This window comes from Mobula birostris, chromosome 10 (genome assembly GCF_030028105.1).
Source record: "Mobula birostris isolate sMobBir1 chromosome 10, sMobBir1.hap1, whole genome shotgun sequence".
Classification (NCBI taxonomy): domain Eukaryota; kingdom Metazoa; phylum Chordata; class Chondrichthyes; order Myliobatiformes; family Myliobatidae; genus Mobula; species Mobula birostris.
This window is the reverse complement of record NC_092379.1, coordinates 121,755,063-121,770,698: the sequence shown is the minus strand read 5'-3', so window position 1 is coordinate 121,770,698 and position 15,636 is coordinate 121,755,063. Positions and strand designations below refer to the sequence as shown.

General features: G+C 42.7%; 1 protein-coding gene across 4 annotated transcripts in view; it reads right to left on the bottom strand.

Annotated features, from left to right (window-relative positions):
* acsl4a (acyl-CoA synthetase long chain family member 4a) overlaps positions 1-15,636 on the bottom strand; it is a 91,297-nt gene that overhangs the window by 32,787 nt on the left and 42,874 nt on the right. For 2 of the 4 annotated variants that reach the window (XM_072270890.1, XM_072270889.1), the window contains exons 2-5: positions 10,154-10,220; positions 8,298-8,873; positions 4,877-5,054; positions 1,435-1,544 (exon numbers count right to left, since the gene is read on the bottom strand). In XM_072270890.1, coding sequence (XP_072126991.1) covers positions 1,435-1,544; positions 4,877-5,054; positions 8,298-8,648 — 639 coding nt within the window. In that variant the 5' untranslated portion in view covers positions 8,649-8,873; positions 10,154-10,220. The remainder of the gene's footprint in view (positions 1-1,434; positions 1,545-4,876; positions 5,055-8,297; positions 8,874-10,153; positions 10,221-15,636) is intronic. The other 2 variants (XM_072270892.1, XM_072270891.1) reach the window with 1 other exon arrangement.

Genomic DNA, 15,636 nt, shown 5'->3' with positions numbered 1-15,636 from the left:
ATTATCATTAATGGAGGTCACAGGAGGTTGAATTGGAGATGAGCCATGAACTGGCATGAGTGAAAGAGGGGTTTATAGGGACATAGATTGAGATATGGGAGGGGAGGAAACTATACAAGGGATCCAGTACTGATTCAATGAGCCAAATAGCCTTAAATGTTTAAGGAAATATGATAACTGGTATTACACTGTAAGCTATCAGAATTTCATGTCACTGTGACTCAACAGAAATTGGCAATTACTTTAAACTAATTAATTTATATAGAGTCATAGAACACGACAACATAAAACAGGCCCTTCGATGCCAAACAATTAATCTGCCTAATCCCATCAACCTACACCTGGACCATAGCCCTCCAGATCCTTTCCATCTATGTACCTACCCAAATTACTTTCAAATGTTGAAATCGAACTCACGATTTCAAGTTGAATTCCATTTTTACTAGTCAAATTGAAACATTGGGACACATCAAATGCATTGATAAAAGCTAAGTGGATCACACATTGAAGGATCAAAACATTAAGTTTTTATTCACTCTACAAACTTTATAACTGGCGCTTGCATAATATAACATTCTTTTGCACATGCTGCAGCATGACTTTTACAACATTCAGAAAAATTTCACCCTTAAATTATAAGCATTTATAAAACTCAAGAGCATATTCAAAAGACGCCTCATATGGGAGACATTGCCCAAGGATAGATCATACAAAAAAGCAAAACACTGCTTCATCATTTCATAATGGATTGTAATAAGTTAGTTGCAACTCATCTGTGTAAGAGGCAATGGGATGTGTAAAAATTTTTTTTACAAAACCATAACACAGAAGGAATATTAGGCCATTCAGCCTATTGAGCCTGCTGTGCCATTCCATTATGGCTGATTTGTTATCCCTCTCAACCCCACTCTCCACATAACCTTTAACACCCTTACTAATCAAGAACCTGTCAACCTCCACTTTAAATATACCCAAAAACTTGGCCTCCTCAGCTGCCTGTGATTTTGAATTCCACAGATTTACCACACCCTGGCTCAGGAAAGTCCTCCTCATCTCTGTTCTAAACGGATGTTCCCCTATCAAGTTTCACTTTAAATATATCCAAAGACATGGACTGCACTGACCTCTGTGGTAATGAATTCCACCGATTCTCTGCCCACTGGCTAAAGGAATTTCCCCTCATCTCTTTTCTAAGGGGACATCCTTCTATTCTGAGGTTGTGTCCTCTGGTCCTAGATTTCCCCACTCTATGAAACATCCTCCCCACATCTACTCTAGCTAGGCCTTTCAATATTTGATAGGTTTCAATGAGATCCCTCTTCATTCTCCTAAACTCCAGTGAGTAGAGACTTAGACCAGTTAACCATTCAAATGTAAACCTTTCATTTCTGGGAACATCTTCAGCTTTCAGTATTCTATAGGTTTAACACTCACCTTCAACTTTGAGTCAAGGAGTTCCGCACTTGTGATAAGATGAGTTACATCAGATTCATTTAGTCCATAAGCTACAGCATCTTCTCCAAGGGTAGCATAAATCGTCACAACTAGGTCAAAGCAAAATAACTCTAATTGAAATCTATGCAAAATACATAGCAAACATAGGAATCAATTTCAATATTAACATTTCACATACAATAAAGGCAAAAATAAATCTCTTGATGGTAGCCTTAAGAGCTAAACTCAATGTGGCATTGGTTGATTGGCATCTCGGTGCAGAACATATGACATCATCAAAAAGTGCCACCCTTCATATGAGATAGGAGGCCAAGGGACTCTCCCCCTTCCAATACACATCCAGAGTAGAAGGCAAATTTGAACTCTGTTTCTCCCTCTGACGCTGCTCAATCTGCTAAGTATGGCCAGTTCTTATTATTAGGTCTTTGGATGTGTTACCTTCGACAACTTGAGTCACTTTCTTTCAAATTTGCAGGGTTCTAACTCCACTATATTAAGATGTCAGTGCGGCAGTGAGGTCACTCTATTGGAGATCCTGTCTTTCAGATAAGATATTAAAGCAGGGGTCTCTTCCAAAATAGACACAGTTATACTGTCTTAAAAGCAGACGGGTGGTCTTTTTGGCTAATGCTAATCATCAGGTCAAAAAAGATCAAAAAGGTCAGGAAACACATTGTGACTGGAAGACATCCACAGCTAAGGCTTAATGGGAAGTACTGGATGCATTTAACAGCGGTGTGTCCTAGCTACTCTGTGTTAATCATCAGTACACTTGCAGTGGTTTTGAAAAAATATTTAGTGTGTGGGAAGAGCCGGGAAAGTAGCTGCTGGGAAGAGGAGACTGGAAAGATCTGAAATTAACTCTGGAATATCAACCATCCTTGACTGACATCATTGTGTGGAAACATTAAAAGTTACACCCTTCGAAACGGAGCACAGATGCAAGTCATTATCAGGAATCCCACTCAAATATGACATACTTGGAAAATACACATGCGGGGTTTGATTTTCACCCATAGATTACTCAGCAATGCGAGACACAAACTATCCGTTTCTTTCCATCTCGCCAGGAAATACGAGCTTTCCTGAGTGACTTGTTTGGCAATTGTTGGGGCTCTGAAAGTAACTGTTTAGCTTCTGATCTAGTTAGAAACTATAGATGGTACGAATTGAGGGAAATAAAAAACTTGATGGAAAAAGCCAGTGATAAAGCAGTTGGCTCTTTTACCCAGAATGGTAATGGACCGTCGTATCTTTCTACTCCTTTCATTAATACTTTTCTCCCAACTTTAAACAACTGAATAGGTGACCCAGTTTAAGAGTGGGAAGTTAACGTGGAACTGTAGCGCACTGCAATCTAACGTCACAGAAAGACAGACAAACTGTGTTTCACAGTTTATTGAGCAATTCCCCTCTGTGCTTTGTTCTTCTTATATACAAGAAATGGTTTGACAAATATCTAATCGACAATCACCGGAAAAAATTACATTACTTTATGGTTGTCACATTGCTGCGGGCGGGGGGGGGGGGGGGGTGGTAATGTTGCAGTGTTTTCCAAGTTAAAGTGACAAGATATGAAGCTGTTCATTTTCTGTAAACCATTTCAAGATATCGGAGAGGCTCTGAAGGCATAGAAGCTCCTTCAAGTCACTGCAAGTTTGTTAAATCATATCCAAGCCTCTTTTCAAAACTTCAACCCATGCAGGTAAAAGAGGTTGCGGTGTTGTGTGGGCTGAAGGTTTATCTTTTAAGGAGTTAAAGATTCATGTTAAAGTTTGACCCTTTTGTCCTCTCTGAAGTGGATTTGAAATCAGCGCCAATCCCAACCCACAGCACAGAAGACGTGTAAATGGAACCAGGGGTAACAATCTCTTGCAAGGGAATTTCAGTCTGTGCCTGTGACTTTTCACGCAGTCTAGAGAGACAGCGAGCTTCGAATCCACGCAGTCCTTGGAGTCGCTTGCTGCCGGTGGCCGGAGTTGGAGACGTCGTAAGCGGTGTGCGAGGAAGCCGAAGCGAAGCCAGCGGACAGGAGTCCAGGCCAGGAAAAAAGCAAGCCCTAGCCGGCTGGCTGTCCCGTCCATTCTGCTCTCCAATGGACATCAAATTGGACTTCATCCGACTCCAACGAATTACTCGGCGGGAGTACAGAAACTGACGGAATCCCGGATGCCACCATTCAGCTGTTTATTTATGTAACAGTTTTCCCCCAAGCCATCGAACTACAAACCTACTGCCCTCTGCTTTATTGTAATGCCTGCACTGTACTGTGTACTTTATGCAGTCCTGGGTAGGCCTGTAGTCTAGTGTAGTTTTTGTGTTATTTCACGTGGTTCAGTGTAGTTTTTGTATTGTTTCATATAGCACAATGGTCCTGAAGTACGTTGTCTCATTTTTACTGTGTGCTGTAACAGCAGTTATGGTCAAAATGACAGTAAAAAGTGACTTGACTTGACTTGAAAAGGTGATGCCTCAAGGCAGCAGCATCCATCTTTAAGGACATCCATTACTCAGGCCAAATCCTCTTCTCATCACTGCCATCAGGAAGGAGGTACAAAAGCCTGAAGAGCTGCTCAATGTTTTAGGAACAGCTTCTTCCCCTTTGCTGTTAGATTTCTGAACACTACCTATTTATCATTTATATTTCCTATTTAACTTATTACAAAACTGGGTGGCACAGTAGCGTGGTGGTTAGCACAACACTTCATAGTACTGGCTACCTGGGTTCAACACTCCACCACTGTCTGTAAGGAGTTTGTACGTTCTCCCTGTGACTGTGTGGGTTTCCTCTGGGTGCTCCAGTTTCCTCCCACAGTCCACAGCTTGTAAATTAATTGGTCCTATATTTTGGCTCAGATTAAATCTGGGGTTTACTGGGAGGCATCGCTCGAAGGGCCTATTCCGCATTGTATCTCAATAAATAAAAATCATCTCCGGTGGTCTGTGGGGATGAATCCACAGTGAGATTTGACAGCTAGAAAGGCTGTACTGCAACGCTCCGTGGAGAGCGAAGGGCATGACAAGGCACAGAAGACGTCATGGTCATCTACTGCAGTCAAGGAAGATCCCGGTTAGTGACGCTTCTTCATACCACTGGACCTGGACTTCTGACGTCGAGAGAGTGGAAATGCCCCAGTGCAACAGCTTTGCACTTTAAAAACTCTCCTGCACAGGTTTCCTGTCATCATCAGACATGATGGACAACCACCAACTGTAACTTGCAGTAATTTTTTTTTTTAAAATGTACTGCAGCCACAAAACAACAAACTTCATGACATATGTCAGTGATACTAGACCCAATTCTGACATTAATAGAATTCACTGAACAGCGACATAGCATATCCCAATTAGTTCAGTTACCAGAGTAAATCCCAATGAGCTGCTCCTCTTTCAATTTGCATTGAGCCCATCAAATACTTACGTGGAAAATTATACTTGAAGCAAGCTTGAGCTGCAATCATCCATTCAGCCCTGGTTTCACAGAAGATGCCAATCATATCCTTTGCCTTCAGTCCCAATGCAGCGAGACCACTGCCAAAGGCATCTACATGGTGACTGACTTCCTCGTAGGTTAGCCATTTATATTCCCCAAGAATTAGCTGCAGGGAATTCATAACAAATGAGCTATCAATAACAAAGCAAAAGGTACCGGGAGACAGATACATTCACAATCACGAGGAAATCTGCAGATGCTGGGAATTCAAGCAACACACACAAAACGCTGGTGGAACGCAGCAGGCCAGGCAGCACCTATAGGAAGAGGTACAGGCGACGTTTTCGGCAGAGACCCTTCATCAGGACTAACTGAAAGAAGAGCTAGTAAGAGATCTGAAAGTGGGAGGGGGAGCGGGAGATCCAAAATGATAGGAGAAGACAGGAGAGGGAGGGATGGAGCTAAGAGCTGGAAAGTTGATTTGCAAAAGGGATACAAGGCTGGAGAAGGGAAAGGATCATGGGACGGGAGGCCGAGGGAGAAAGAAAGGGGGAGGGGAGCACCAGAGGAAGATATAGTGAGAGGGACAGTGGGAGAAAAAGAGAGAAAGAAAGGAAAAAAAAACTTCATTAACTTTGCCTCCAACTTTCACCCTGCCCTCAAACTTACCTGGTCCATTTCCGACACCTCCCTCCCCTTTCTTGATCTTTCTATCTCTATCTCTGGAGACAGCTTATCTACTGATGTCTACTATAAGCCTACAGACTCTCACAGCTACCTGGACTATTCCTCCTTCCACCCTAACTCTTGCAAAAATGCCATACCCTTCTCGCAATTCCTCCATCTCCGCCGCATCTGCTCTCAGGATGAGGCTTTTTATTCTAGGACGAAGGAGATGTCTTCTTTTTTAAAGAAAAGGGGCTTCCCTTCCTCCACCATCAACTCTGCTCTCAAATGCATCTCTCCAATTTCACGCACATCTGCTCTCACCCCATCTTCCCGCCACTCCACTAGGGATAGGGTTCCCCTTGTCCTCACCTACCACCCCACCAGCCTCTGGGTCCAACATATTATTCTCTGTAACTTCCGTCATCTCCAAAGGGATCCCACCACCAAGCACATCTTTTCCTCCTACCCTCTCTGCTTTCCGCAGGGATCGCTCCCTATGCCACTCCCTTGTCCATTCGCACCCCCCCATCCCTCCCCACCGATCTCCCTCCTGGCACTTATCCTTGTAAGCGGAACAAGTGCTACACATGCCCTTACACTTCCTCCCTCACCTCCACTCAGGGCCCCAGACAGTCCTTCCAGGTGATGCGACACTTCACCTGTCAGTCGGCTGGTTTGATATACTGCATCCAGTGCTCCCGGTGCGGCCTTCTATGTATTGCCAAGACCCGACGCAGACTGGGAGACCGCTTTGCTGAACACCTACGCTCTGTCCGCCAGAGAAAGCAGGATCTCCCAGTGGCCACACATTTTAATTCCACATCCCATTCCCATTCTGGTATATCTATCTACGGCCTCCTCTACTGTCAAGATGAAGCCACACACAGGTTGGAGGAATAACACCTTATATTCCGTCTGGGTAGCCTCCAACCTGATGGCATGAACATTGACTTCTCAAACTTCCGTTAATGCCCCGCCTCCCTTTCGTACTCCATCTGTTATTTATTTTTTCCCCTTTCTTTCTCTCTCTTTTTTCTCCCTCTGTTCCTCTCACTATATCCTCCTCTGGTGCTCCCCCCGACTTTTCTTTCTCCCTAGGCCTCCTGTCCCATAATCCTCTCATATCCCTTTTGCCAATCACCTGTCCAGCTCTTGGTTCCATCCCTCCCCCTCCTGTCTTCTCCTATCATTTCGGATCTCCCCCTCCCCCTCCAACTTTCAAATCTCTTACTAGCTCTTCTTTCAGTTAGTCCTGACAAAGGGTCTCGGCCCGAAACGTTGACTGTACCTCTTCCTAGAGATGCTGCCTGGCCTGCTGCATTCCACTAGCAATGTGTGTGTGTTGGCAGATACATTCAACAACTTATTGAGTGACATTTCGCAAAAGCAACCTCATCGCAGAATCCAACCCTGGAAGTAGCATATACTAAACTTGGCCAAGTGAGTGAACAAGCCCTGAGAAATTTACAGGGTGGCACGGTAGCACTGCAGCTAGCACAATTGCTTTACAGTGCCAGTGATTACCAACTGGGGTTCGATTGCCGATGCTGACTGTAAGGAGCTTGTACATTATCCCCATGGGCTTCCTCTGCACGCTCTTGCTTCCTCCCACGTCCCAAAGACACACAGGACAGGGTTACCGAGTTCTGGCCATGTAATGTTGGTGCCAGAAACACTTGCAGGCTGCCCTCAGCACAATCCTCAGACTGTGTTGGTCATTGACACAAAATAACACAGTTCACTGTGTGTTTTAAATGTCTCATTGTATATGTGAAAAGTAAGGCTAATCTTTACATCTCATTTTTTTTTAAAGCTATTGAGGCTTACGTATGATGAAGGGTAGGATAATGATAGGCATCTAGTGCATTCCACAACTTCTCCCAACACATGCCATACCTTGTGTAAACATCAGCAGGATCAATTCGATCAATTCACTGAATTGGACTGCATGACAGTGGAGTGGAGGTGGGGAAAATCTTAATTTCTATGGTTTAAGAGTTTGAGGGGGAAAGGGGAACGTGTGGAAAGAGATGCCAGAAGGAATACAAAATACTTGGCAACAATTGGCAAATGGAATAATTTTAAATGTTTCTTGATGCCAAAAGGCAACTTGCATTTTGCTCTGTGGAGGAGCTAGAATGAGCATGAAGCTGAAAAAAAAACCAAAAGACTCAAACTCCTTAAAGGGGAAGAAAAGACATCCAGTGTCTGCTTGCTCAGGAGAGGTGGAAAAGGACATTGGTTTTACTTTGACCCTTGCACGAAAATAGAGTTTAGGTCAACATGAATAAACCTGCATGCTCAGGCAAAAACTACTGCTTGTGGCCTCCTCACCTATCGTTCACTATCTGGTCCAATAGCATCGTTCCCTATCTGGTCCAATAACATCGTTCACTATCTGCAGACCTTGACAGTGAAGCTGGAGGAAACTCAGTAGGTCAGAAATATACAGTCAAACTTTCAGGTCAAGAACAGATCAGCTGCTCATTTTCCTCTTTAGATACCACCTGACTTGCTAATTTCCACCAGCATTTGGCATGTTGTTCCAGATTCCAGCATCTGCTGTTAATTACATCCCCGGGTTAGGAAGTAGTTGCTCTGAAACTCCTGATCCTTTGCACAAGCTTTAATCTAGTCTAGTTGCACAGGGACAAAGTATCGTTGCAACCAAAACTCCTCCCCTTTCTGCTCTAATGTTGCTTGTACAATTTGTAAATTAATATCATCACGAGTTTCTTACCTTCTTAAACACTTTGCCGTTGGTCTGAACTTCGTTTTCTTCACTCAACATCTCCCGCGTACCCAAACAATTGTTCTTCTGGAACTTCTTTACAGCTGCTTCAAAGAGTTTGTCCAGTGTATCCAGCCCAGGGAAGTCCACTCTGGCAAGGGAGTCGAAGTGGTCGGCAGAGCGGAATGGACTGCCGGGTTTTTCAGATATGGGCTTTGCCTTGATTCGTTTTGCCATGGCCTTTTTATTCTTTGCATCAGAGAGGAAATACCATGGGACAAAGGTGAGCACTGTGTATAACCACATCAGCAAGTAGACAGGAAGCAAGAAAATGTGGGGCACCTCTTGTTTAAGGTTCATGATGGATTTGTTTCTCCTCCAAGTTTTAGGAATCCCAGAGGCAAGAAGCTTTCTAGAATCCACTGAATGTCTCTCAATGTCAACTGACTACGCTTCTCGGCTCAGCTTCCAGAAGTTGCAGAAGTGCAGTACAACTAAAGCAATGCTGGAGTGTGACGTGATCAGGAAAGAGAAAAGACGCTAAAGTGAAAGCTACACCACCGTTTTATAAGCCAGGAGCAGGCACTGGTCAGTTCACAATAAATGGAGCGCAGGAGAAAGAGAAATTGGACAAGTTAGTACCATAGTTAACATACTAACTAATACAGACATTTAGCAGTGAGAAGATTAAAGTGGTATGATGCAGTGAATTCGGAGGCATGTGCAGGAAGGATTAGCAGGGGCAAAAGCCCTTTAAATTGAGGATACATGTTTCTGCACGTATCCATATAACATATCTCTTTAACATCCCCATTCAGAAGCAGATTCCCATACATGCCCCCAATGAATGTGAATCCATCAGTTCAGAAACTTGTGCTGATGGAGTCCAGTTAGACATCGAGTCACCAAGTGGGCCACACAGAATGCAGTTTAAAACATGAAGCTCTTACTTCCCATGTTAACTTGCAAAAGCGCACAGACACACACATTAAAAAAATATCACTTTAAATGCACATCAGACTTGCAGACTGTGGCTTTCCCTTTTAAAATCAGTTCAGCAGCTTGCTCGCCATGTTTTCTGTACTGCTTTGACAAAATAAAGTCAAAGGGAAATAGTTTAAGATCTAGACTGCATACTGTATGTCTGGAGCTTTTAAAAAACAGCTTAACATTCACTGTGACCCTGTTACAGTAATACAACTAGAGATGAGCTAGTATATACTAAACCACTGGCAATTTTGGCTTCTTCCAGCCCAAAGGAAAAGTAAACACAAAGCAGGGAACAAAAAATATTTAAGTATACCAGTAAAGTGTTATTTCTCCTTATACATGACCATAATCCAGTCAGAAACACAATGAAACAGCATTCCTTAAAATCACTATGCAATTTGAAGAACATTCATACAAGAAACTTCATTAATAGAGTTTCAGAGAGAAAAAAAAATACCTGGGCTAAAATGACAGACCACAGCACCATTGATCACATCCACCTCTAGTTATACAGCAGCTGCATCAAAAATATCAAGGTGCCTCACAATACGCATATGAAAAAAGTTGTCTAAATTCTGGACTTTGGGTTCTGAACAATTCTAGCATATAGTTCAAATAAAGCAACACAATTCTCACAGGCTGTAAAATAATTGCACAGGTTATGGCTGAGTTGGTGCAACAGCAAATCACTTCTACTCCTTGTTGCTTAGCATTTAAAATACATTATCAACATTATTTAACAAAATTGCATCTTGATTTCCAGATGAAGATCCTCCAGGGTCATTGTACAAACAGCTAATGGTCTCTCTGTAAAGGAGCTATGCTGGTGAACAGATTATTAGAAGCACATTTCTATGTGGTGTTCAAGTACTTACAAGGGATCCTACTTTGGTAATTCTTCAGGTCGTTTGGCAGTTCCTGTATTTTTGGATTGGTTTAAACCTGCCAAAAAAACAGAAGCAAAACAAATAGTTCATATTAGCAAGTCCAGATACTCTTTGTTACTTACACTCCTTGATCGCAACTAAAAATCTACGACTCAGTGCAATTAGTTGATCTTGGAGTTTAATGGTTGTGGGTTAAAAATCCTACAGAGAACACCATGAATTCTGTCAATTATTGTTGACAGTACCCTCAACTATCTCAAGATTCTGAGCATTTCATATTTCTAAAACCTCACATTTTTCACTCAGTAATTTTATACAATTATTCTGCTTCCAACATCTCTGCTGCTTTTTATGTAATCCTGCTCTTTTCCCATCTCTTCCTGCACAGAACTATTCTCAGGGTTACCCAGCCTCTCCATTCAACTAATAATCCGATAACCCCTCTGGATTTTCTAGGAACTACAGCAAGATGTCATCACCAGACACAATCTCTTCTTCTCTATCTCAACAATTCATAAAGGGACCACTCCCTTTATAATGCTTTGGTTAAAAATTCCATCTTCACCAATACATGCTCCCTTTATAGTTCCTCACTACCCAAGTGAGAAAGGCAGCGTCCATTATTAAGGACCTCCAGCACCCAGGGCATGCCCTTTTCTCACTGTTACCATCAGGTAGGAGGAGGTACAGAAGCCCAAAGGCACACACTCAGCGATTCAGGAACAGCTTCTTCCTCTCTGCCATCCGATTCTTAAATAGAAATTGAATCTTTGGACATGACCTCACCTTTTTTTTAAATATACAGTATTTCTGTTTTTGCACATTAAAAAAAATCTATTGAATATACATAATTGATTACCTGCTTATTAGTTTTATTTATTTATTGTTATTATTTTTTCCTCTCTGCTAGATTATGTATTGCACTGAACTGCTGCTAAGTTAACAAATTTCACATCACATGCTGGTGATAATAAACCTGATTCTGAAGGCAATACAATATCATTTCATCCAATTCAGTGTACTGCACAGAACAGTATCCCTTTAAACTGGGGATGAAAACTAAATAACCCTAACCCCAATGCCTGCAAAGGTGGCCCAGAATTATCAAGCACCCATCTATTTCATTCCCATGACACTCTGACCTCTGAATTTGGCTTTCCAAAGCTCAACACAAGTTCAGTGAACAGTCTCCTCTGACTGGGTGCAATGCAACCTCTAGACTCAAAACAGATAATGAACAATTTCAGCTTTTGCAATTCAAACTTCTAAAGCTCCACATTTCTCTTTTTGTAATTTTATATAATCATTTTGCTTTCCCCATTTAAAACTTGCTTCCTTATTTATCCCAACTCCAATCCATTTTACCTTTGGTCAGCACTCCATTCCTCCTACCATACACCTTCGCACTCCATTCTGTCCAGCCTCACCATTAAAGTTGGCTTCCCTGCTACCACATAAACACACTGACAATAGCTCATCAGCCCGAAACACAAACCATCTAATCTCGACTACTTCCAGCACTTCCTGTTTTTAATGGCACATGATCAAAGCCAGTTCCTCACTGTCAAAGGTTGACCTAATTAGAAACCAAGGCCTCATTTCCCCTTGAGGACATCTAGTATTCCCTGACACAATTTAGAGCATTGGAGACATTTTTTTATCTTAACACGTCCGTCATTAACATAATACATCAGCATGGTCCTCCACCATTGAGGTGCCTTTCTATGCACCAATTAGCTATAAATTCTCAACGTTACAACCATAATTGCGCCTCAGGGAAAAGGCATTTCATTGGCTAAGAAAGATGGCATGAAATTCAGAATCCTATAAAGTATTATATAAATGCCAAGTATTTCCTTTCAGCACCCTGCATGATTAACTTGATTTAAAATACTTAAACTTTTGCCAATATATCATGCCTACAAGTCCCACCAATTTGCAGAGTACACACTTATTGCAGGAACAGGACACACTCAGCTTATACCCCAAACAGGTTTACCTAATATCGTCACAAACCATACCAAACCTCTGTAAATAGTAACTCAGTCAAAAGACAAATTCAAAGTAAATTGTTATCAAAACATATGCATGTCACCATATACTACCTTGAGATTCATTTTCTTGCAGGCATTCACAGTAGAACAAAGAAATACAATAGAATTAGTGAAAAACGACACACCAACAAAGACTGACAAACAACCAATTTGCAAAAGGAGACATCTGTGCAAATAGAAGGATAATGATAAGTAAATGAATACTGAGAACACGAGTTTGAAGCATCTTTGAAAGAGGGTCCATGGGTTGTGGAATCAGTTCAGTGGTGAATGAAGTTAACTTCGCTGGTTCAGGAGCTTGATGGTTGAAGGGTTACAACTATACCTGAACCTGGCAGTGTGGATTCCAAGGTTCCCGTACCTCCTTCTGGATGGCAACAGTGAGAAGAGAATGTGGCTTGGATGGCAGAGGTCCCTGTTTTGTTGTGGATGTGCTCAACAGTAGGGAGGGTTTTTCCTTCGATGGACTGGGCTACATAGATTTTTACAAAGTGCAACTCCCTTTGAAAGCACAAACATCAACTAGAAAACATACTGAAGCATATATTGGAGTTGATGCTGTGCCACGTCATCTGGCACACTGTCTTTTATGAACATAGAACATAGAACATAGAATAGTACAGCACAGTACAGGCCCTTCGGCCCACAATGTTGTGCCGACCCTCAAACCCTGCCTCCCATATAACCCCCCACCTTAAACTCCTCCATATACCTGTCTAGTAGTCTCTTAAACTTCACTAGTGTATCTGCCTCCACCACTGACTCAGGCAGTGCATTCCATACACCAACCACTCTCTGAGTAAAAAACCTTCCTCTAATATCCCCCTTCAACTTCCCACCCCTTACTTTAAAGCATGTCCTCTTGTATTGAGCAGTGGTGCCCTGGGGAAGAGGCGCTGGCTGTCCACTCTATCTGTTCCTCTTAATATCTTGTACACCTCTATCATGTCTCCTCGCAGCCTCCTTCTCTCCAAAGAGTAAAGCCCTAGCTCCCTTAATCTCTGATCATAATGCATACTCTCTAAACCAGGCAGCATCCTGGTAAATCTCCTCTGTACCCTTTCCAATGCTTCCACATCCTTCCTATAGTGAGGTGACCAGAACTGGACACAGTACTCCAAGTGTGGCCTAACCAGATTTTTATAGAGCTGTGTGGCGACCCACTTTCTAGCACCCACAAACCGACTCACAAAACAGCGCGCGCAGGCAGAAGGCCAGCCCCAAAAAGGGAGCCAGGCCATCTTCACCAGCAGGGGGAAAATCCCACGCGCGGAAAGGGTCTGGGAATATGCATTCCCCACAGCAGTCCCGCCCCAGGGAGGGCGGGAACGGGAAGGCTTTAGAGCAGGCCACGAAGTTTGAATAAATCTCTTTATCGCAACTGCAACTCACCGACTCGATGTGGTTATTCTAGCGCCGTGTGTAGCACACCGCTACAGCTGCATCATTACATTGCGACTCTTAAACTCTATCCCTCGACTTATGAAAGCTAACACCTCATAAGCTTTCTTAACTACCCTATCCATCTGTGAGGCAACTTTCAGGGATCTGTGGACATGTACCCCCGATCCCTCTGCTCCTCCACACTACCAAGTATCCTGCCATTTACTTTGTACTCTGCCTTGGAGTTTGTCCTTCCAAAGTGTACCACCTCACACTTCTCGGAGTTGAACTCCATCTGCCACTTCTCAGCCCACTTCTGCATCCTATCAATGTCTCTCTGCAATCTTTGACAATCCTCTACATGAACTACAACACCACCAATCTTTGTGTCGTCTGCAAACTTGCCAACCCACCCTGAAGCTGCACAAGTTCAGACAGTGTAGATAAAAGATGCATGTTTCACATACCAGTGAGCTGGCGAGGGCAATGTTATGCTATTTTCCTGATAGCTCTGCCATTCTCTGCTGCTTTATCAGCTATGCCAACATCCATAGTCAAAAGGGGCACAGACAGGCAGCAAGGACAATTATATTCCCCAATAAGCAGATCTCATTACCATCTAGATACCCCTCCCAATCACATAATGGCTTAAAAATAGTCTACAAACCCTTCACATCACACACCACCCAATCCATATCCTTTTTTAGTATACTGCAAAGAGAGTTTTAACAGGCTCAATCGTTTTTTTACTGAATTTCTTCATCTCCCAATAGCCCAGGGAATCAGGTAGTACGCAAGAAATTACAAATATTACAGCTGTTGCGGTGTACTTGTCCAAACCAAGCTGAACACTTGTACAGTTTACAGCATATAGAGAGGGAAGGATTTGTCTAAAATGAAGCGGGGGGGGGTGGGGGAGAAATGTTCATTTGAGAAGCGTGGTGAGGCTTCTGAAAAGCGAGAGAGGAAGGAACTGTCAACATCACTTACGAAATACCCAGATGAGCCACAACGTCCAAGGCCATAGATCTCAGAACAGCCCAGATAAAGACCATTTCTGCCCAGCATAAATCCCAATGGGCCAAATGGTTCAGCAGGCTTCTGCTATTCTATCTCGCGTGTTACGACTGCTGAAGTCATCAACTTCAACAAAAAGAGTATTTCTATCTTGGCTGGGGCCAAGAGGCATCTTGAACAGTTGTTTATCCAACATACAGCTTTTGCAATGTTTATATTTGAATTCTGTAGGAGTAGATTAATGCAGGACGAGTTCAAATATTTTGAAACCTGTTTAGAAATCGGTTCATATGAAATAAATACACATGGGTGGGGGAAAAGAGGAAATTCAGCCAAGGTAGCTGAACTAATAAAACAGGAATTACATGCTCTCACGCTTAAATAGTTTCCACTAACATGACATGTTGGACGACGGAGTTTGAAAAGCTGATGTGATGCGCAGAATGGGAAGACAAAGAACAAGACTTCATTGGGTTGCCTGTGACTGAAGGAGGAATTGCTTAACACTTTCATCGTGTGGCAGGACGTTTATTATTGGCGTGAATGAAATGAGATTTATTAATGGATTAAAACAAGAAAGCTGCACTTCAATTCCTCCTCCTCAGCCCAATATTGCCGCATTATACTTTGCCGAGGTTTACAGCAAAGAGCACTCTGACCGGCAGCATCACAACAATGGTATGCTGCCTACAAATGTGCTGCCTACTGTAATTCTGTGAAGGGTTGTAAACTCAGCCAGTTCCATCATAGGGACATCCCTTCCCCAACCGAGGGGATCTTCAAGAGGCAGCATCTGTTGTTAAGGTTCCTTACCATCCCAGAGGTGCCCTCATCTCAGTGTTATCATCGGAAAGGAGGTCCACGAGCCTGAAGACCCATACTCAATGTTTAGGAACAGCTTCTTCCCCTCCACCAGATTTCTGAACAATCCATGAACCCAGAAACATTACAACATTACTTGTTTTTTTTGCACTTATTTTTGTAGTAATTATACATATATAAAAAATAAATGAGTTC